The sequence below is a fragment of the Ptychodera flava genome, chromosome 9 (assembly GCF_041260155.1).
Source record: "Ptychodera flava strain L36383 chromosome 9, AS_Pfla_20210202, whole genome shotgun sequence".
Taxonomy (NCBI): domain Eukaryota; kingdom Metazoa; phylum Hemichordata; class Enteropneusta; family Ptychoderidae; genus Ptychodera; species Ptychodera flava.
In genome coordinates, this window is record NC_091936.1 from 42594495 (window position 1) to 42619503 (window position 25009).

The following is a 25009-nucleotide window of genomic DNA, read 5'->3' on the forward strand; positions in this document are numbered from 1 at the left end:
TCAAATGATCACTTTTACGCGGATTACTGAGACGTTTGACCGCAGTTTGCCTACAATTAATCATTGGCTTCTGAGGGGTCACTTTTAGTGGCAAGTTTACTACTCCCTGTAGAGGGTTTTGGCATCCACGAACTTGACATTCAAAGTAACTCGTCAGAATCAAACGATTAATCGTAGGCTAAAGTGTCATATCAAGAAGTGAATGTACCATTTTACTGTTCGTGTTAGTTTCAAAACAGTACTGTAGTTCTGTTTACAGAAAGCTCGTAAACTGTCACAGTTTTACAGACAACTGCTGCAGTTAAATCCATGTACTCATTTCCTATCTTAATTTTGTTGTTATTGCCATAGTTCTACAAATAAAGCTTATATAGAATAACCCCACAAACAGTGTGTTTTGTAATGTCTGACTCCAGCCGTGTCGTAAAACTAAACCCCCTGATTTCCGCCGACACCTCTTTAAAATATGGAAGCTCCCTAAAGTTGGTAACATGGTGCCAATTTCTAATTTTTAATTTCGATTTGCAGTTAACATTGCACAGCTAGCAGTTCACGTCGCTATTCCTACTCGGGAAAACCACTGGCAACTACAATTTAGTAATTCACTCAATTTGTAATTCCCGTTGTATTATTGATTAGAAATAAGGTTGGCCGCAAAAGATACCGCGCAGAACGTGTCATTCTTAATTCAGAAATAGAATGCAAACAGAGCAAATTCAAGATGGAAATTTGGTCCAATTTTAATGTAAATGGTCAAGTGAACCAATGAAATCATGAAATTTGCCCATATTTCGATTTTCATTCTCTGATTTCAGGGTGAAAAAATGGTTGGCCGAATAATGTCACGGATTGATTCCGGATAAACAAAACTTGGAAATTTGTAACACTATGCTGTTCAGCTACAAAATAGATTATTCAGAATACTTTCATTTTGACTCATAACTTTATTCCGGTGTTTTTACTCATTGAGGGTTCTTATCTAGGATGCGCTGCACTTCCCAGAGACTTGAACGGGTTGGGGGCGCTCATAACTTTGGTGCCGCCGGTGTATCCGGTGTAACCCGGATGTGAACCAGAATACAAATACGACAAGAGTACACATATGATATGTAAACATTGCACTGAATTCGCTCAGGACCGACCGTACAGAACAGACGGCGCCAACCAACACTAAGTTGCGTAAGTTCGTATATCAAAATCATTTTTCGCTGCTGAAGACGAGCATTTCTATTGATAAGGGAAGACGTAGTTTAAATTTCAGCATAGGCTAAAACACAGTCAGGTTCTTCTCAAGCATATATATAGTATATACACACGTCTATGGGGCGCTGCGACGCAGAGCGGAATAGACCACAAGGTGACTGTGGTGAAAGTTGCAAGCGGCGCGCCGGCATAACCCCATAATGACCTTCTTCAATTCCTGGTTTTAAATTCATACATCTGGGTGAGTGATCAGAACCTTGAAAGCAGAACCTGTATAAAGCTTGTTGAAGCGCACGTTGCAGGTTCATGTGATATATTATGGCATGCCATGGATCATACTCTAGGGTCTATGGAATTGGATGCAAGACTTGCAGTTGCACAATTACAGATCTCGTCGGCGGCAATTTCGCCTCCGCTGAGCTTATGAGTGAAGACAGTGCATAGTTGAATGCCATTATGTTGTTTTCAGCAGTGTTTTTCAATATTGTAGCCCTGCGTACGATGCTGTGTGTTCCGCTACAGCTAATAGCCCCGCTCACCACACTCACTGTGGTGAGCGGGGCTATTAGCTGTAGCGGAACACACAGCATCGTACGCAGGGCTATCAATATTGATGATCAACATCATTATCATCGTCACAACAGCAACAATTACAAAATCATCATCATCGTTATCATCAACAAGAACTATTATTTTGTTCTACAATTTCAAAAAATATTTGCATCAAAGTCATACTTTTTATTTCATTTTCATTTTTCCTCGTCATTTTCAGTACATTCTCATCCATCACATTCATTGTATTCATTGCATTTTTCCTACAAAAAGTCCTCGTAACACATACAAAGAAATTTAATGAATCAATCAATCAATCAAGCAAGCAAGCAATCAAAAATCAATCAGCAATTTAGTTTACTAACTTTCAGGGGGGAGGGGAACAGCAGGTAAAACAGTTTAGGCCATGACCATGAGACTGCATGTTATCATAGTGTCCCACAAGAACATTTATAGGGAGGGGGTTAATGTATCAATGTCATTGACCATGAAGTGAATGATGCCACAGGAGTGAATTTGGATGACATCTGTCCCATGAATTGAAAATGATCAAATGGATAATATAAATTTATTATAATCTTCTTGACAGTGGTCATATTTATTCATCAATCCTTTTTTCAAATTAAATTTCAGATGATCCCTGCAAGACAATTTTCGGTGGTAGCACTACTACTTTCAAGCCTCCAACAAGTATTTAATACCTTTGTGATCAGCTATGACTGTGAAACAACGGCATAAAGTACAGCAGAAGAACATGCAGAAGGCAAGTCATGGAAAAAAACAAGGAAAAGAACATAATAAGAGTGACAAGACAGAGCAGAGTACTGTTGAGGAGATACAGCTTTCAAGGAAAAACAGTTCATCTATTCTGATTGCAGCTGCGGTTTTGTTTGTCATTGTCATAGTCTGCTTTGGATCATTATGGTCCAGAAGTCAAAAGACAAATTTTCTGGAATCACACTACACAATCTTCAACATCGATAGCACCAAACCAGAACTTGGCCTGCAAGAGAAACTTGCATTTTACAATGTGACATATTCACTAAACCACATTGACAGGAGGTCGAATTTGAGCTTGCAAGAATACTTGGATGTATATGACGCCAAGTGGTAAAAACTTTAAATTCTCTTATTTCAGAAATAAAGTTGTCATTTCTTTCTATATTTCTTTCTAGCTTTAGATAAATTTAAATGATACTAAATTTGCTTCAAAGTTGATATCAAAAAGCTCTGTGTGGACAAGTATACCCAGCAGACAACTAGTATAATTACTAGAGCATTAAATTTTTTATTCAATATATTTCACACTTCAAAATGCCATTGCATGTGCTTAAATAATGAATAGCTGTCATGGTATCTCATGCAATTTCTCTAAGTGGAAATTTATAGTTTCTCATGAAATACAATACAACTAATTTTAATGATTTCTTTCAGTAAAATAAGGTTAATTTCTGTCTTGAATTTGATCACTCTTTCCCCATGTGCTGCAGATGTAATTTTCAATATAAGTTCATGAGAGGAGTAAACTTGCTTGCTATATGCTTTAACAACATATTTGATAACATATTTTCATCATGGTCATTTAATCTAAGCTATCAAAGAATTGCTATTGAATGAAACTCCATTGTTAGTTTATTTATAAAACCAATTGCAGTGCTCATCAATATGCAAATTTAAAAGGCCACTACTATATGCAACTGATGTGTGGTAAAATTGATTCCACTCCACACCTTTCCCAACATGATTGATGGTCAGAGTTCTACCAAAAAGGGGAAAATTATGCATCATTTCCAAAATTTTGATTGAAGTAATCAGTAAAATCAGCAACGTTCAGCAAGATTGCAAGAAAACGTTATTTCTTTAAGAAGCAATAATCCAATATTTATCAACGGCATTTGACTGTTCACACAGTCTGTTGAAATAATTGCAGTGATAAAGTACTGTGTACTGCATGTCAATTTTTAAACAGCATATGGCATGTGCATGTATCCTCAGGCCAAACATGTTGAACATATTACCAACCAAGCACTTTGTTGACATATTATTTCATGTCAGTTTGGGAACACAGCTATAGCCTCCATATGATTGCCTTGTTGCTATTACTTTCAAAATTTAGCTTTGAACATAATTACAGCATGTCCTTAATTATTTACATGTTAATAATATGATTACTTAAATATGTTTTCCCATGAAAAATCAGTGGGATTTAGGAATTATTTTGCTCGATTTTATTAAGGGAAAGTCTAGCTCCATTGGTTGTATGACTGTAATGCCTTCTAACTTGTTTTTCATACCCTTGGAAATACTTTCAAACTATAATCACAAATAAGCCGATAACAGGGTGGCATACCACAACAAATAATGTTTTCGTCTGCTGGTGAGCATTTAAGTCTGTGGGGGGCTTTTATTCAGACAATGCAGAGCCTGCATTGCTGTCATCAAGTCTTACACATCAATACCTTTCTCTCAGAAACCATTCATTTTATAGAATGGGTTGCACAGCCACACCTGAAAGTATGTACTGAAACACCTTCAAGCGTCAAAGCCAGGACCCTTTGGAAAAGGGTATGGATTGAAAATAATTACAACTCAAGAAGGCTTTCTGAAATCTTTCTGATTCTCTGTACAATGAGGAATACATTTGACCATGTTACTGTACAGGAATGTCGCTATGGGCCAGCATCCACATCAGCTGAATCAGAAAACACCATACATTTATATTCTAGATACTGTTCACGAATTCCCATTCACTTGCAATTTAACAAACAAATCTTAAATGTGTTGAATATGATTGTAAAGTTTGTCATATTGATACAAACTGTAATTTCAGTAATGGAACAAATATCAATATCAAATGAATTGTCTACATTGTCCATGTACAGGGATATATCCTGGGTAAAACATTACATCCCAGCGTACTACCAGCTGGCATTTGATAATGTAGCCATTCTATAACATCTGACTAATTCTATTCTGTCAAACAGGCCAGTGTTAGTGACAGATGTTGTGCCAAAATGGCCAGCTTTCAATAAGTGGTCAGGGAAATTCTTCAAGAAAAATTACCACGATGTAAGAGTAGCCATGAAAGCTGTGGATGTAAGTGTATCAATAATTATTAAAACTGTGCATGTTGTATAGTTACTGCATGCAAATCCTAGTCATTTTGAATCAGAATAATCATACATGAATTGAGTTTTTTATGTATTTCTTTATTATTTATTATCTGTTGATTTGTTTATGGATAAACAGGTATGATATGATATCCCAACAACAGTTTGAATGCTGAAAAGTGTTGATCTTTTTTATTTCAATCATGGAGTGTATTGTTCAAGGTTAAATGTTGACATGATCATCATGTCAAACATGAATGACAGAGTTAGTACAGGGAGTAAAAGTCAATAGTTTCTTCAGTGTTTCAGCCAGCCTGCAGCATTGCAAAATTTGAAGCAATTTTTTTTGTTCTGTCCCACTAATTGTTACCAGTAATTGCAGTAAGCATATCCATTTCAAATCATCACGTTTGAGAACAACTGTAATTTTGCAAGGTCACTTTCATCAAAGCAACAATTCAAAAGTAGGAGAACATTAAAATTGTCCATTTGGCATATTTCAAACTGCTAACGACGTAGAAGTGAACATCACCAGACATTTCTTGATGATATCAAAATATTAAATGAAAATATTGCTGGGCTAAAATGTTATCATAATCATTAAAACAATGATTACTCTCAAACAGTGGGAAATTAAATGAACAATGTCATATTGTGTCTTGTTTTACAGTACTTGGGTTTTGGCCCAACCCTTTTTGTCTCAAGAAAAATACTTATGCTCAAGATGCTATTGAGCCTACTTCAAGTACTTGATCAACAACTATAGATACTTTTATAAAGGAGGCAGTTCAACCAGTACTCTTTGTCTTCTAACGATCTTTATTTAAAATATACCGACGTTTCGGCAACACACAAGTTGCCTTCTTCCAGGTAAAAGCTTACAAATAAAAGTGAGCACATACAAAAGTAAAAATCAGGCTTGTAAAAGGTAAACAGATACCATGATGCAACCTTTTGAGATATCCATGGAATATTATTAGAAAGATAATCAGGACAAGATATGTGTGCAGTCATACTTATTTTTTTCCCTTTGTGTCCTAACATGCTTCTCTTTTGATCGCTGCAAGATACAAAAATATAACTGTATAATGGGAATCATGTTAATTCTTGATGTGTAGCAGCTTTTTTCCCAAAAATTTAGATATACGGTCACTGTTATAGGATGTTTTATATAAGGAATTTGTATTGTGATGTTTGAGACATCTTCATATGGATAAAACTTCATCCATTCTGTAAAACAATAGATATTCATTTTACTTATTGAGGTAGTCTGCACCTTAAAAGCAAAAGACTCCAACTTTTGCTCAAACTTTCCTCGCAAGGAATATTTCAATCATTCTCTTTCAAAATCAAGAATAAAAATCGGGGATCACCATGCAAATTTTGGTTCTAGTACCAATATTTGAAATTCAAAATGACCACCATTCCTGTGTTAACTCAATAACCAAAAAAAAATTTGATTTTCTAAAAACTAAGACAGTGAAAATGTTTCTTATGCCAAGAGCTTTAAAATGTACCCTCACATGTGGTAGATCAGAAAAGAATTGTAAAAGTTTGCGAGCCCAAATATCTGTCCCTGAGGCGCATTCCACCTTAACATTCTCTATGGGATTACGATTACATTCATCTATACAGCAAATTAAACACCATTGGAAAGTTAATGCTTTTATGGCATAGTTCTCACCTTCTAAAATTATGCAATGATGAATTGAATATAGAAAGTTCACAAAGGTGAAAAAACCTTGCCATTGGTTGTGAGACTTATATTCAATGTTATCTCCATCAAGGGTAAACTTGAGAAGGCTGAAAGTCTGGCATTGCCTTTACATCTCTTTGTTGATCACGTTCATGAGGGACGTCCCAATGTGTGGACTTACTTAGAAGATGAACTGTTCATCAAACAGAGGCCAGAACTGATGGCAGATATTGGGGAAGTGGTAAGTTGTCATTGTGTTGTGACTAATCCCAGTTCAAAGCTTTTCACACACTTCACCACACAACATCGATACATTCCCATCCTTTTAATGATAGATGGACCTGCATACAAGAGAGTGGGGTCAAAGGGTCACCTATATACATTTCACAATTTTCTACCACATTCTATTATTATCCTTACAGCATGCTGAAATACCTAGAGTATTAGACTTCTGCTGAAATACCCAGTATAAAACTTGTGCTGAAATGCCCAATATTAGACGTGTTAAAAATATCCTGTATTTGACTTGTGCTGAAATACCCAGTATTTGACTTGTGCTGAAAGACCCAGTATTCAGTAGACTTGTTCTGAAATACATACTATTAGATTTGTGAACACATTGAAAGGTGCATAGTTGTTATTGTTGATAACTGAATTCAAGCTGAAACAGAGAAATCTTGATTGTCAATAGCAACACTTTGCCGAACACGCATACAAGCCGATTATTAGGCCTTTCCACTTGCGCAGTAGAAATGTATGGTTGATATGGAGAAAAATATATTTCTGCTACATGTATAATGATGATGGAACAGCTTCTGCAGATCATTATCAGAAACCAGGTTTTATTTTTGCCAGTGTATGGTTGAGTCTGTACTGGCAAAAGACCATTCAATTTTCCATAGTAACTGCATGGTGATAAAGTCCCTGCACACAATGGCGGCCATTTTGAATGTCAATATGCTGTAGAGTGATGTAAAGTTCAGCATCAAATAGTCCTAAAAGAACACAGCTCGATTTCTATATAAGGATATTGAAATTGATGTTATGATTCTAATATTTATATAGGAAAATTACCCGATGCTATAGTAATCTGTTGAATGACATATAAACTTTACACATCTGTGCACAGCCTCTCCACAGTCTCTGTGGCATATGTTGTCAATGTTGAACAATAGAAAATCATGAAAGATAAATGATCGGCGAGCAGATTTGTCAGTAAATCAACACCATTAACTGATTGAGTTTTTGAGATCCACTGAATAAATGTCTATATGTAAAGTTAAATTATAATAGGTATATCTTTTATGGTTCAAAGTAAAGTGACATATTATAGTCATACAGGTAATAAAACTGATTTGAAGAGTTATTTTATCTTTTGTAGCAAATGTCAGAATAACTTTCAAACATTTTAAATTGCTGGAGGTATCACTGGTGACACATTCCTTGCTGATTTTTGAATGTGACTGATTAATTAAGGTCAGACTTATGGTTCCATGGAACTTTTCCAAAACAAATGGAGGCTTTCCTGAGAGATGGCTGGCATGAGACAAACATGGACAGAACCAAAATGGAAAGCCCCTCAAGTAGCTCTTTGAGATGTGCTGCAGTAAGCCAAACACATAGATAGATTAATCGTGATATGACTGGAGGAAGTCCTTACGGCATTTAGCATATTATGTACTCTCTTGACTAAAACCACAGAATAGTGCCATGAAAGTCTGATAGTCCATGGCAAGTGGATTGTAGTACAAGGGTGTTAATTTAAAATACATGGTCAACCACAGTTCAGGAACAATATCTCTGTTAAAATGGCGTGTGATTGTACAATTGATTAGGGGAACTTTAGTGTTGTATAGTACTTACACCATGTCAGCTGATAGTCTGTTGTCCCATTCATCTCTATGTCACTGATAGTCTGTTGTCCCATTCATCTCTTTGTCATTGCAAACCTTTTCATCATTCTTCTGTCAAGTTAAAGTTACTGTCTTTGGGTACTTCATATCATATTTATCTTCAAATCACTTTAATCGCATCACAGTTTGATACCTTAAAAATAGATAGCAGTATTTAGATTTTGAATGAGTGTTTGGGTAACCAACATTTCAAACCAAATGGAGGTTGTATTGCTTAGTACAGTACTTGCGGCTGAATTGATCTCACAAGATGTATAGTGCAAGGTATAGTAAACTAAGTTTTAATTCTGTTACAATTTCATTCACACTGCAGATTTATTTACAAGAAGACTTTTTTAAGTTGTTTCCTGAAGAAGTTCGACCATGGGATGCAATGTTACTATGGGGAACAGCTCACTCCAGATCATCATTACACATTGGTGAGTTCATGAGCTGGAAAGAAAACTGAAAGAAAAAATCATATTATTCATGCTATTTGCATTAATTTTAAGCTTATATTTAGACTTCTTTTTTTTTTAACCGTCAAAAGAGACAGTTTACTGTTAGTATTATCATGAAGGTGCTGTATGATGTGAGCTACAGTGTTTTTCTAAAAATGATCATACAATTGCAGGGTAATGTAAGCATTCATGTTGTAATTGAATGAAGACGGCAGATCATGTCTCATTGATGAATACTTCAAACAAACAAATATACATCAGTTTACTTTTGTAGCACTGACACGTAATTAGTCACAAAATTATTGTTGTTTTATTTCACAGTGAATGCAATATTGCACCGATTGCATTGTAGTTTGTGACAGTCGTATCATACCAAAGGCAAGCATGCTCTTACTTGTAAGGGCCGTTGATAATAAAAGTTGACGCACAAGAAACATAATTCCTTCGTTTTACTTCAAACCCCCTCCCTCCCCCTCAAAATGAAAGTTCTTATGCGAAATCAATTTCGTATTATGACTTTTCTGACAAACCCACACGCACCTCTCCGATCCGCTCACCCATGAAAAAATACAGAAAGTGCATATAGTAAACCTCCACTTTACGCATTTTCACTATTTTAAGACACAGAACATATTTCGCACGTAGGAAAATGTTTCTACATGTTTCATGTTGAAAAAGGACACAAGTTTTTATTTCACATGTATGTCTCTTCGTTGTCTTTTCTGTCTCCGTATTTTGTGGTCATTTTGTCCTCGATAAACGCGAAGGTAGTATTGCGTTCTCACTGCAAAGTTGCACTTCGAAAACAATAGACGGAAAATCCTTATGCGATTTTGACGCACATAAACAAAATGAGCTCTTACCCCCTCCTAAACAAAAGAATTACGTTTGCCGTGCGTCAGCTTTTATTATTGATGGCCCCGTACAGTATGTTAAATTAGCTCCCTGCCTCTTTATCCTCAATTGCCAAGGAAATCCAAGAAACAGTTATCTTCTTCTCTCTGTAATACCTATACTGATAACAGGGCTCAAAATTAGCGGTAGTCCCACGTCCATAGTGTGATGTGTCTGTGTGTGTGATGTGTGTGGACACAGGGACAGACACTGTAGACTTGACGTCTAAACTAGAACTGATTACTTTATTGTCTAAGTGTAAAGACTGTAACATATCAGGTCATGGATGCTTAATCTCTGGAATGTGATTGTCAAGTCAGTATATTGACCAGTGTGTGAAATTAACGTCGGTCCGACGGTCCGAGACCGACAGATTTCTCGTTGGGCCGAAAGTTTTTAGCAATATGTTGGTCCTTATGACCGGCTGGAATTTGGAATAGATGATGAAAATTTCTCCATCAAGACCTGTAACAGATGCAGATGATGACTGACTCTGAATCATGTGATTCAAACTTGAATGTCATGCACCTATCAATGTTTTCCACCGTGGGAGTGCGGGGCAACAAGGGATATTGATCGCACTTCGTGTCCTGGTAGTGGGGAATTCGATCTATGGTACACTGTCACTGTCGCAACATAGTAATTTTTGGTATTGCGACTTTTTACATTTACGAAAAGTCTAATCCCTCCGATCGACGCGCAGAGCACAGTGCAGCTGATTACATTCAGATCAGTATGAATTACGTCCGTGCATGCAGATTCTAGCAATGGAATGCATTGATTTTGGTGCAAACAATGTGACACAATATTATAATAATACTCGTCTAGTGAGTGTAAGCCTGGTAATGTTAGCATATCTGTGTCATATGATAACAACACCCTGAATCACTTCACTAGTTCTACACTTTAAGTGTTTGGAATTTACATGTACACAAATGTACATAATACAGCCCTTAATTTTATCAAACTGACTCCGTTTTCTCTGCTTTGATTTTCCATAGAAGCGTTCAAAACATAAGCGGTTCATAGAAGAGTTTAAGACAAAAACCTACTACGAGAACAGTGCTGTTGACTAAAATAAACATATTTGGTTTTGAACATGGAGGTATTTTTTACCTCCATGGTTTTGAACTACGCCCGATACAAGGACTAGATGTTACACGACAGCCCAATTGTGCTACCTGCAGTCAACAGGCAAGTGCACGTTTTGCTGCGTTTGTTTGTGGACCGCTAGAACATCTTGCTTGCTAGTTTGTCTTCAACCAAAGTTCACAAGACGGACTGTTAGCACAATATATTGACGTGATAACAAGTGTACATTTTATAAAACAGAGCGGCCTTATCATTAACAGTTTTGTCGAGTTGCACGATCCGTCGTGTATACTCTCAGAGGCCGAGAGTAGGGCTTCAAATTGTTTCCATGTATACCGTTTTACGACAGGCAGGCAAAACTCACCGTCATCCTGGACTGTATAGGCCTATATGTCGCAAAAATTACGTCTTTTAAGATTTTACGGTATCATAACTGATCGTGTCGCGATGGTTTTCAGCAGTATCGAGTGTCTGTCAAACTTTTCAGAGTCATTTTAATAATTTTAAGCTTTCAAAGGGCGATGAGACCCAGCAATCACTCAGGCAAAACTTTTCAATCAGAAAATGTGCCATTCATGTTGTCTGCAATTTCTATAATTGAGAAAAAGTTACGATACTTGTCCTTTTAATTAAAAATATAACTTCATCTGTTTCTTCATGAATGCAACAGAGGTCATATTTAAGCATATTTATTTATTGAAAAATTTTGAAAGTAATCCATACGTCATATAAAAATACATACCAGGTATTTTCTCCCTTCTGTTTTACGTTACAATTAAAAAGTCGTAGCGATCAATGTTTGCATAAAAATTTATTCATACACTCCCCTTACTCATGACTTTTTCAGGGTACTAAGTTATTCACTCACTCTTCTACCACCTGCGTTGGCTAATTTCAGAAGTGATTTTCAGCTCGCCAACCATTTTCAAATCACAATATTACATGCCCTGGTGTAGTGTACAATTGTACACAGCAATGTAGAGAACAACATTCCCCATATAAAGTCATGAGAGACAAACTTTCTCGCTTTCATCATCCACCTGCAGCCAGTGCATGAGCCTGCATTCCCCGGCCCCTGGGTGTTTGACATCATTTTATAGTCTGAGAGTGGGGGATTTGACATGCTAGAAAAAATGTCAATTTTTCCTGTCAGTCCATAGTCCCCCCCCCCCCCCCCCCCCCCCCCCCCCCCCCCCGTGTGGAAAACATTGATAAATGTGTGCGCATGACAGATCCTGTCAGATTCCAGATCATGTAGATGAATATTTCATGATCATTCACTTACACTATTCTGCATTTTATGTGAACAGTAGTCTTTTGGAGTGAATACTTGCTGACTCTATTGATAAAAGGACATGAAGGACATGAAAAATTAAAATATTACAACATTCAAAAGCATAGTATTGAAGAGAAGTTGACTTAAATGGTCGTTTACAACTGCCTTTATTGAGGACCGGCAGTTTTCTGTAAGGACCTGAAGCTTTAGCTTGGTGCAGGTCCTTATGACCTGAAGCTATTTTCTTTTTATTTCGCACACTGATATTGACTCAAGGATGTTTACTTGATGGAAGTAAGCAGATGTGAGATAGTGTTGAAACACTACATCCCTCCTTTAATTAAATTTGGATTATTTGTAATAGTTCCAAAATGTTGAATGATTGGATGCTGATGTGTTGACTGTTTGATAAGAGAGTTCAAAATAGAGTTCATATTGTCCGTTGATAAATGAGTAAAAAGTTTCCACTTGAAATTCTAAAATTAATAAAATGAAAGTAAATATATTGCTATCCTATTGCATGCATTCTAATTCTATTTCTAATTTAGCTAAGAGATCGGGTTGGACTATCCGGTCCCTGTATACATCTAGTCAGGAGATTATTCTGCTCCCCAACAGGACTAGTGTATTTCTGGCTGACTAAATCTTTTCTCACTTAGTCACGTAATCCTCGAGGTATTTTGGTGCACGTCTTTCTCGTTCCTGATATCTCTTTCCTTTGTCCTGGGTCGGTGTCAGTTCTGATGTTGGCACATGTGTTTCTTCTGTTTGCTCGTCCTTGTTCAGCGGTGTCGTATTTATTTCTCTTTCCTCTTCCTCTTCATTGTCGCCATTTTCTTGTTTGATGTTTCTCTTGGGGATTTTCTTTACTCATGATGAGTTTGCGATTCTGAGATTTCAAGTGATCGGATGTACTGTAGTAAATCCTTCAAAGTCATTTCTTCACGTACACCTCGTCTTCGTACTCTTTGTGATGAATAGTGTTCGATGATTTGAGTAAGGATTTCGTCATCGTTGTCATAGTATTCACACTTTTTGATCAGTACCCGTAGTCTTGCCTGGTATCTGTCGATTGATTCACCTGGTTTCTGTTTGGCTTGATGAAATAGATGTCTGTAGTACGCTTTCGTTACTTTTATTGAGTAAAGGGCTGTTAGCGCATGGACTAACTTCTGGTAATCTTCATTGCCACCTATTTCTGCCTCTGTCATTGACTCGATATCATACTGCACGTCTTTACCGGCGTAGTGGAAAAGTAGTAGAGCACGTTTTGTCTTGTTTTCCGTTATGTTGAAGCCTTCCATGAGGTGCTTGAAACCTTTCAACCATTCTTCCCATCTGGTCGCATTGGATCCAGCTTTGGCATGGACTGAAAATGGTTCATAGTGACGAACAGCTCCGGTTGCCATGATATCTTTGATTGTACGGATCGTCTCAATCCACTGTAGCTTGTATGTGAATTTTTTTCGCATTAGCTAATCCTCGTCGCCAATGTGATGTGTCTGTGTGTGTGATGTGTGTGGACTCAGGGACAGACACTGTTGTAGGCTTGATGTCTAAACTAGAACTGATTACTTTATTGTCTAAGTGTAAAGACTGTAACATATATCTCGTCATGGATGCTTAAAGGCGGAGCCTCCCTTTAAAAGGACGCGAAGCTATGGCGGCGTTTATTTTGTAAATGGACATGTCACCAAACAGGCAACATGCGGGCACACGCACCAGAAAATGCCACTTTTTAGTTTTCCCCGGCCGCAAAAACGCAGAGAGACTGCCAAGCAGTCAGCATGAAGTTTCTGCTGATCGAAATCTGTGGTTATATTCAAAGTCTAACACAACTGGAAGACAATTTTTTGTATAAACTCTGTTTGCAGGATTAGCAAAAGGTGACAAAAGGTTGAGATCAGTTTGTGTAATTAATGTCATAGAAATCAAACATCGTTCTGCCCAAGTGTTTGACTGGGAGGAGAACTCCACTAATGCGAGAACCTAGGATTGAAAAGTGCGGCTTTAATCTACAGGGGGCTGTCTACATGTCCGTCCCCAGGGGTGGGTAGGTGTTTCGATGTATCGCTAATAAAGATATATTCTACCAACCTTTGGTGTTTCGGTCTTAACTTGGCACTGCCCTTGACAATCTTGCGTATACGTTTTATCAACGTGCTGCGTCTATTATCTGATGAGTTTGAGTGCCTAATTAGCCAAAGTAATCAAGGGTAAATTACTAATCTGTGGACGCTCTCACCAGATTATCACCGGATTAAATTTGACAAAGTCAATAACGAACGCACCAGCAAGGTATAACTGAACAGTTATACCTTGCTGGTGCGTTCGTTATTGACTTTGTCAAATTTAATCCGGTGATAATCTGGTGAGAGCGTCCACAGATTAGTAATTTACCCTTGATTACTTTGGCTAATTAGGCACTCAAACTCATCAGATAATAGACGCAGCATGTTGATAAAACGTATACGCAAGATTGTCAAGGGCAGTGCTAAGTTAAGACCGAAACACCAAAGGTTGGTAGAATATATCTTTATTAGCGATACAACGAAACACCTACCCACCCCTGGGGACGGACATGTAGACAGCCCCCTGTGTTTAATCTGTGGTATGTGATTGTCAAGTCAGTATATTGACTCAAGGATGTTTACTTGATGGAAGTGAGCAGATGTGAGATAGTGTTGAAACACTACACATATAGACTATCAACTTTTCCCTGGGGTACCAAAATCCATGAAATGGTAGCCCACACCGACTACCAAAGCCTGGGACATGAAATTCAGTCGGTACTGCCATGTCTGGTCCTTCACTTTGGGACAGGCTAAATGCTGTCAAACCCAGCTCGAAACAGAAAGTCCAGACTAAGACTTTGTTATGCAAATTACACAGACAACCATATGCTGAGGAACTTTGCAACCAAGTTTCAGTATCTGATACTGATGTACTTGGATGACAGGCACAGGAAATGATGGCCAATCAAAACGCATTTTCCTTGCATTTTGATCAAATGTATCAATCACAATTGCACAGATATTATGCCTCCTCCCTACATAGCCCATGGTCTATTTTTAACCCTGTTACAGTATGTCTCACTTGCTGAAAAGGTCGTGGTCGTTGTCATGATGACTATCAAAGTTTGCATACAACGTTAGGGACTGGTCAGTTTCTTCGGCCTGGGGGGGCCGGTGGATTATTTTTTGCCGACGTCAAAAAGTGGCTGACCCCCCTATTCCAAATTTTGAAAACAGGGTGACCCCCCCTATTCCAAATTTCGAAAACAGGGTGACCCCCCCCCCCCGGCGCGCGACATAGGTAAAAAAAAGGTGGACATAAATTTTTATATATATATATATATATATATATATATATATATAATATATATATATATATATATATTATATTTTACATTTTACATATATATTATATTTTAAATAGTCATTCTATGTTTTAATGAAATTGTTAACATGTCAGTTGTAAGATAGGAATTTCAAAGTGTCAATCTTAAAGTTTGAATACAGTACATTTTGAATGAGCTGTATTTTGAATGAGCTGTGAACGTATTTCACACTTTCTATGCTTAACCAGATGTCCTGAACTGTTGTACAGAAATGGATGTCAATCATTAATATCAAAGAGGAAAAAGCAGTGAATCAAAAACTTTGATGGGTGTTAAGACTTGCCAACCATCCAATTAAATCTCCTGAGGAGCCATAGAGAGCTTTTTTAGCCAAATCTGATGTGTACAGTGTCTGAGAGGACCTTTTCTTGTAACATTGAAACCATAAAAGCACAGCTAATAATGACAAAAACTGCCTTTTTTAACTGTTATTTTGTTCATAAAAAAGCATCTTTCTACAGAAAACCTGTGACACAAAAGAAAATAATTGCATCAATGAGAAGGAAAGATATCTTGTCATTTTTCTATCTCTAAAATAAGTCACTGTATCAAATATATATTGTGAAATATTTGTTCATGTTGCTTTCTCATACTGAATTCTCATGGAGAGAACAGAAAAGTATCAGGAATTTGTCATCCTTTTCATATGAAATGCAGATTTCATAATGTACACTTTCACTTTACAAACATCAAGATATCTCTGATTTATCAAAGTATGGCGCCCGAAGGGCGCGCCGAAAAATATGAAACATCCTGATATCTCTGATATATATGCCTTGTATATTTAAGTCATGCACCTGAAGGGCATGCTGAAAAATGTCTGATATATTAAAGTAATGAGCTTGAAGAGCACGCTGAAAATATTGAACATACAGATATCTCTGATGTATGTATGCTTGATATGTTAAAGTTTGGCGTGCTGAAAAATATGACTGATTATTAAAGTTACGCGCCCGAAGGGCGCGCCGAAAAATACAACTGAAAGATGAAATTTGTGGCTGACACTAGCATTTTAGGCAATGATGAGCCTGTGTCAAAATTCAAAAACACACTGACCCCCCCTATTGGGTATTTCAAAAACATGGTGACCCCCCCTATCACCAAAGTCAAAAAACATGGTGACCCCCCCCATGAATCCACCGGCCCCCCCAGGCTGAAGAAACTGACCAGTCCGTTAACTCTGAGAATGAAATGGATTGTCAATATGTCACCAAACTTTGATTATCACTGTTGTCCATTATACCCATTTCCTTTGGTTATAAAGGTGTGCAAGTGTTCACATCAAATGACTAGAAAATTCACTTCATGGCCAGAATCTTGAAAAATAGCTTTTTTGTTTGTCATGTTAATGAAAAAATATCCCTAAACTAAAATATGCATGGGCTACCAGCCATTGTCACAGGGCTACCAACTTCAGAAAATGGTAGCCTAAGTGGACTACCAGGGAAATAAGTTAATTTCAAACCCTGCTGATAGATGTTATGATTTAACATACTCAATGAATAAGGTCGTCTATCAACCATTGAGCTAAACTGTAAACAAAAATATCACAGAGTTTTTTCTAATTCTTTTGTCTCAATTTCAGATCCGTACAATTGGACGGGGACAAATGCTGTCCTGAAGGGAATTAAAAGATGGAAACTTTACCCCCCAGGTCAAGATCATTATCTCTATGTCATGGAAGATCAAAGATCTGGATTTCCACTGGATTGTTACAAGTATAATAGGTAAGAAATAGATATTGCCAAGTGTTTTGACAAACTTTTCACTGATGTATAGACCATTTCATATGGAAAACCCACAGTCAATATTAGGCCAAAAAAAAATAAATTGTGCTGTTCCGATAACATGGCTTTCAAAAATAAGGTAGGTAGGTTGGCATGAAAATTTTTTTTCCGAAATATTTTTATTTTTAAATATGCATTTTTCAGGGGTTCTGGGTGGTCAAACATTGGCCACAACATTTCCATAAAAGTGAATCATACATATAAAAGGGAAAAATATAAAAGACATCCTCAGTCAAGCAAAAAAAAAATGCCTAGTACTGAATATGTGATTTTACGGATTTTTTCTTTCTTATTTTTTACTACCATGTTATACATAGCTCTAAAAATTTAAGGATCGGCAGGTAAAAAATAGGGTATGTCGGGGTTATCAGAACAGCACAATGTTTTTGTTCGGCCTTAATTGTAGATAACAATACAGTTTAACGTTGCCATTTTCAAACTTTGGGTTGTTATTCTGATATGAATCAGACAATGGTAAAGTATGATTCTCTGCTATTCATAAATTTAACCTGTACACCAAATACTAAGGCGCAGCCGCTGCGGTTTAGGAGATTTTGATCTGGACCGCAGATTAACAGACATACATACATACATACGTACATACACACAGACGCCATTTTGCCACCTTATAAGAATACCTCCCATTTGCATGTATACATATGCATATATGGGAGCTAAAAATTGACTGGGGTATTATATATTTTATAAAAGTGACAAAAATTGACTTTGGCCAAAGTCAATTTTTGTCACTTTTATAAAATATATGATACCCCAGTCAATTTTTAGCTCCCATATATGCATATGTATACATGCAAATGGGAGGTATTCTTATAAGGTGGCAAAATGGCGTCTGTGTGTATGTATGTATGTATGTATGTATGTATGTATGTATGTATGTATGTCTGTTAGTCTGCGGTCCAGATCAAAATCTCCTAAACCGCAGCGGCTGCCGCCTTAGTATTTGGTGTACAGGTGCACCCAGGGGTGGAGATGTGAATTTGTTCAAATGAACATGTCAGTGCCAAAAATATGCAACTGAGGAGGAAAAAAGGAAAAGTCCTGCAAATGGTTAAAACTCAGTAAGCATTGTTCAGATTGGGTTGAAGGTTAGTATGCAGATTCTCTTAGGTATTCTTAAGTATGTGTGCACAAATTAGGGTGAAATTTGCATGTTTGTATTTTTAGGGCATTTTTTCGGTTTTTAGTCAAAAAATCTTGTTCACTTAAATCGTTCGTCTTATTGCTCTGAAAGTTAATATTCATGTTCCTCAGGATGACTTCAGTCAAGTTTGTACAAAGTGTATTGATATTATCATATTTGTAATTTTGGGGCAATTTTCCCAAATTTCCCAATTTCCAGTTTTTTCATCCAAAAACTACTGATCTGATGGCTTTGATATTTGGTGTACAGGTATCTAAGATTTATTTCAATATAATGTATTGAAGTAAGGTCGTAACTGGCAATTTTTTTATTTTGGGGGCAATTTTTGCCTTTTATGGTCAAAAAAAATTTTCTCCTAAAACTAATGATCTTGTAGCTTTGATATGTAGTGTTCCTAGGGTTTATGTTAATAAGATATATTGAAATTAGGATGACATCTGCAATTTTGTATTTTGGGTGCAATTTTTCTCATTTTTGGTCAAAAAATTTGTTTCTCGAAATTTACCGGTCTGATTGCTTTGATATTTAGTAAACAAGTTCCTAGGGTTTATGTTAATATGATATATTGAAATGAGGTTGAAATCTGGAATTTTGAATTTTTGGGGCAACTTTGCGAAACTGTCAATTTTAAAGGGACATCTTTCATATTGTATTTTTAAGATTTTTTTTGGTAATTTTATACCTACTGGAACTAAGGGTATATAATGTGGTGATTTAGTAAGCATTTGATATGATAACCTGTGTATTTCGTGTTGAAATGCGGTAAAATATCATTAGAAAACATAGCTGAGGTGATTTTGGCAGGTTTGGTTTCCAACAAATATATTCCAAATTTTTTCAATGTTTAAGAGTATCAAGGTTGTAAATAGCTGACACACTTCCTGCCATCTGGTCATTGTGTATCTCATGCAAAGATGGTCAATGAGGTAGACCATTTGATATCCTGGGGGTTCCTGGCAGATTTTGAAAACAATTCCTAACAAATGTCCATTCAGTGTATATTATTTTATGATGTCAAGTTCACCACAGTTAAATTTCTTAACTTTATCTCTTGTGTCATCATCTTTGTGTAATTGGTTAAGTTTGTAAGTTGTTCCAGATGTGGATGCACCAGCTGTTCTGGAAGAAAACAATGTTTACTTTTCCCTGTAGGGTTTCTGAGTTGATGATTGTATGTTGAAATCTCTCCATGTATCTGATGTATGGGCAAAATGTAAACATTAGTTGCATGTTATGTATTTTCAAGCTATGTGAAATTTTGTAAATGAAAAATCAAGAACACTTTGCTGTGTGCTTGTAAAAGATAACATATTTGTCACTACATAAACTGCCTTGCAGACTGATCGTCTTAAAAATTATCACAGAAGTAGAAAAGGAAAAGAAACTAATCAAATTGCTGTAATATATTCACCCTGTGTACCTGTAGGCCTGTATTTAACTATTTTATTCATTACATTCAGCTGTTTATTATATCTTTATCATTCTCCATGGGTCAGGGCACACTTGAGTGTCAATGTCATCACTCTGTGCCAGTCTGTGTATGTCAGACTGTCTGTATGTATGTTTTTTATTATTTTTATTTTATTTTTTTTTATTTTAAATATCTTTATTCAGGTTATCTCAATAAGCCTCGCAAACTAGTTGATCAGCTTCTTTACATTGAGGCCCTCACTCAGTATAAAAAACAAACAAACAGCAAACACTCAATAAATATACATAGAATCACAAGAACAATAAATTACAGAACTGTGACAAAAATCACATACTATACAGTAACTATACATAATGATCTTTATATAGTGATTTGAAGTGATTAAAAGTATTTGCCTGCTTTACGTGATCAGGTAATGAATTCCATAGCTTTCCACCTCTATGAGTAAACTTACGTGTTGCATAATTATTATGAGCTGGTTTAAAGGGGAAGTTCACCAAGGATGATTTTTACATATGTGCTAGCTCTGTGGTCATTTACCCAGGAAAAACTATTTTCACCATTTATAACTCGCAGGATTTTTTACAAAAAACGATAAAATAGTACAGGAAGTTGCCCATGTAATTTGAATCATGGGAAAAAAGCTCCAAACTTGGAGCTTGCATAATGTGATATGGAAGGGACCATCTTCGGACGGGTATGGCCCCCACATTGTCCACTCACAGTAACACAGTAGTAAACAGCAACACAAAATCTGACAGTGGAAAGTTTATTATAAGTGATTCATTGTTTATGCAAGAATGAACAGTATAAACAAAAATTATGTAAATACGCACAGCCTGGTTCAAGCATGGGTGAGTGGACAATGCCATACCCATGGGAAAATAGTCCCTTCCATATTACATTATGCAAGCTCCAAGCTTGGCGCTTTTTCCCATGATTCAAATTACATGGGCAACTTCCTGTACTATTTCTATTGTTTTTTGTAAAAAATCTTGCAAGTTATAAATGGCGAAAATAGCTTTTCCGGGGTAAGTGACCACAAAGCTAGCACATATGTAAAAATCATCCTTGGTGAACTTCCCCTTTAATGTAAACAGTGCTAGCATAACTGAAACGTGTATTGTATTTATGTGTATTGGAGACTCGTGTGAAGCATTCTAACAAATAGTGTGGAGCTATACCATGGTAACATTTAAACATCAATGAGCAAATATGAAAATTCTGTCTTTCTAGTAGCGAATACCAGTTTAAAGTTTGCCTTACTTGACATGACGGGGTGTAAGGGTGGCAATTTAGTATTAATTTACCAGCTCTATTATGTAATATTTGGAGTTTAGACAGTAACTTACTAGTACAGTTTTACCAAACGACATTCCCATAATCAAAAATTGGCAAAACCATAGATGTAACTAACATTTTGGCAGTTTTTCTGCGGTAAAGCAGACCTGATTCTACGAATTATACCAAGCCTCTGTGAAATTTTTGCTCTTATTTTGGCAATATGTGAGTCCCAGGTGAGAAGTTTGTCGAACCACAAACCCAAATATTTGAAAGTATCAACTTGTTCCAAAGATTCATTACTAACTTTGATATTTAAATTAGTTGAATCGCCGCGCAGTTTTCTACGCGGTCCAAACATCATACACTTTGTTTTCTTAACATTCAGTGTCAACTTGTTTTCGCTTAACCAATCATTGATTGACATCATATCTTCTTGCAGTTTAGTTTCAATTTCTTTAGTATCCTTTGAAGCGTAAAACAGGGCAGTGTCATCTGCATACAGAACCACTTTTGAGTTGCTAACCTGACCATGAAGGTCATTGATGTAAATGATAAATAATAAGGGGCCAAGGACGGATCCTTGAGGAACCCCGTAGTCAACTGGGAGAAGATCAGATGTCACACCATTTACAGAGACACATTGCTTTCTGTTGAATAAGTAGTTTTTAAACCAGGTATACTCATTGTCCTGCAGTCCAATAGCTGAAAGCTTATCTAAAGAAGTGAAACATCAACGGTGTCGAATGCTTTCTTTAGATCTAGAAAGACGACACCCGTGTACAAACCCTTGTGCGTATTTTCTAAAATGTAGTCAGTGACATCTACAAGAGCAGTAGCAGTGGAATGAGATGGGCGGAACCCCGATTGATGTACACTAAGAAATTATTTGAAGTTAAGTAGAAATACAGTTGTTGGTGGACAATTTCTCAAATACTTTAAGACAGATAGACAGCAATGATATAGGTCTATAGTTTGAAGTATCTAGTACTGACCCATCCTTATACACAGGACAGACCTTTGCAATTTTCCAATCATTGGGTAGATCACCCGTTTGGAGTGAGTAGTTGAATATAGTAGCTAACGGCCAAGAGATCACAGGTGCAGCGGCTTTCAGCAATTTGGGTGACATACCGTCAAAACCAAAAGCTTTCTTGACAGATAATTTATGCAGCAATTTTTCAACGACCTCAGCACAGGTGGGATTGAATTTAAATGTGGTGTGCATACGGTTGGAGGAAACAAAGGGTCTGTGATGACGACTTGTGGTGAATTTACTTGCTAAATTTCTTCCTACTGTTGAGAAGAATTCACGTCCATGTTTCATACAATTGTTGGCTTGTTTTGATAACTATATTTTTCTGATTTTTGCCAAAATTTTAGCAAAGAACAGTAGCCAATTAAATGTTATACCCATTTGGTTAAAAATTATCAAAAAACTTACAAATAATCTAATTAAAATTGGTAAAATGTTGCACTAAAATTTTGGTTTGGAAAATTACGGCACTCAAAGGGTTAAAGAAAACAAAAAAAAGTGAAATGTAAAAGCAGATTTGAATACCACATACATACAATCCAGGTCTTAAAGATGTGAAATACATCATTACAAAACACAAAAAGCTGCTAATACAACTTAGGGACGATTCAGAATTTACTTCCAGGGGGAGGGTGGAGGATTTTCTATTTTTTGGGTGATTTTTTTCCATGGCCCCCTAATAAATTATAGAAAAAATCTAGTCCCCCCCCCCCCTCATCTTTCCTGGGTTTTTTAGTCGATGTCCGTGGGGGCTTATAGGTTTGGTCATGTCCGTGCGTGCGTGCGTGCGTGCGTGCGTCCGTTCACACAGATATCTCAGAGATGCCTGGAGCGATTTCATTCAAACTTGGTACAAGGATTACTTCATATATCATACAGATGCACATCGATTTGTTTTGTGATACGATCCAATATGGCTGCCAAGCGGCCATTTTATTACGATTTTTTCATGTACAGAGCCATAACTCAGGCATGTTCCAACCGATTTTATTCAAAGTTGGTACAAGGACATTGACCAATGTCATAGATATGCGCGTCAATTAGTTTTGTGATACGATCCAATATGGCCGCCAGGCGGCCATTTTATTACAATTTTTTCATGTACAGAGCCATTACTCAGGCATGTTTCAACCGATTTTATTCAAGGTTGGTACAAGGACATTGACAAATGTCATAGCTATGCACATCAATTTGTTTTGTGATACGATCCAAAATGGCCACTGTGCGGCCATTTTGTTACGATTTTTTCATGTACAGAGCCATAACTCAGGCATATCTCAACCAATTTATTCAAAGTTGGTACAAGGATATTGACCTATGTCATACATATGCACGTCAATCTGTTTTGTGATACGATCCAATATGGCTGCCAGGCGGCCATTTTATTACGATTTTTTCATGTACAGAGCCATTACTCAGGTATATCCGCATGTTTCAACCGATTTTATTCAAAGTTGTGTTACGTGCAGAGAAAACGAACAAAAGGGTGAACTCAGCAGTTAACGTTTAAACAAAATTTATTACGAAAATAAAACTAATTGCTAAGTCAGGGATAGAGTACAAGCTTTAAAAGTGTACAGACTACTTATCTCAGCTGGGACGGCAGAGCTCCAGTCTCAGAGTTGTAACAGTCAGTCGGATGAATGAACAGTCCTTTGGCTTGCAGGCTTGAAACTGCACAAAGTCCACAGTATAAATCCAGCGTTGGCAGTGAAGGTCTTGAAAAGTCTTGAGAATGACTACTGCTGGAGTTTAGTAACACACAAGAGACACGATCCCAAAAGTCTGACTGGAAGCTGTGCACGTCCCTTTTATAAAGGCATATAAGAACAATCTAGAACTTTTATTGACATGCTAATTACTGTTCTAAAATTATCTCCCTTACACAACTAATCAACTTTCCAGAACATTCCAAACATGACTAATTGAATTCAAGGTTGTGAGGTCATCAAGGGCAGTGACCTTGAGAATGTTCTAGACTAATTGAACTCAGGTCATGATGAGTGTGGGGGGAATGACCTACATAACACCCCCTCTTCAAAAAAAAGAAAATTTTTCAAAGAAAAATCTTTCTTTTGCAAATGTAATCTTGAAAAAGATTTAAGTACTCAATTTTTTTTTCTAAAGTAAAACTTCTTGAAATTGAACAACAATAAACTCTAAATACGAGAAAGACAGTCTGCAATTAAATTGTCTCTGCCTTTGATATGTCTAATATCAAGATTAAACTCCTGTAACATTAAACTCCATCTTAGCAATCTCTGATTTTTGCCTTTAAATTTCTGCAGAAAAACAAGAGGGTTGTGATCAATATAAACCACTATTGGCTGATTTGAAGAAGTAACATAAACTTCAAAATGCTGTAAAGCTAATATCAAAGATAAACACTCTTTTTCAATTGTAGAGTAGTTTCTCTGGGATTTGTTAAATTTGCGTGAAAAATAGCAAACAGGATGATCTATACCATGACTATCCTCTTGCAATAAAACAGCACCAGCAGCCGTATCACTAGCATCTACAGCTAATTTGAATGGCAAAGTGAAATCTGGTGCAGACACACTGGGGCACTTTGCAGTATGGCTTTAAGTGTATCAAATGCCTGTTGGCATTGCTCTGACCAAACAAACTTTACTTTCTTTTTAAGTAAGTTAGTCAAAGGCTCAGTAATTGTGGAGAAATTTGGACAGAATTTTCTGTAGTAACCAGCCATACCGAGAAAGCGCATCAGTTGTCGT

General features: G+C 36.7%; 1 protein-coding gene across 10 annotated transcripts in view; it reads left to right on the forward strand.

The window, feature by feature from the left end:
- The first annotated feature begins 1057 nt into the window (after positions 1 to 1057).
- The window catches only part of LOC139141080 (bifunctional arginine demethylase and lysyl-hydroxylase PSR-like), a 39333-nt gene continuing 15381 nt past the window's right edge, over positions 1058 to 25009 (forward strand). For 2 of the 10 annotated variants that reach the window (XM_070710653.1, XM_070710655.1), the window contains exons 1-6: positions 1073 to 1179; positions 2389 to 2865; positions 4740 to 4851; positions 6653 to 6802; positions 8788 to 8893; positions 17162 to 17303. In XM_070710653.1, coding sequence (XP_070566754.1) covers positions 2471 to 2865; positions 4740 to 4851; positions 6653 to 6802; positions 8788 to 8893; positions 17162 to 17303 — 905 coding nt within the window. In that variant the 5' untranslated portion in view covers positions 1073 to 1179; positions 2389 to 2470. Of the gene's footprint in view, positions 1445 to 2388; positions 2866 to 4196; positions 4321 to 4739; positions 4852 to 6652; positions 6803 to 8787; positions 8894 to 17161; positions 17304 to 25009 lie in introns of those variants that run through there. The other 8 variants (XR_011554125.1, XR_011554126.1, XR_011554128.1 and 5 more) reach the window with 8 other exon arrangements.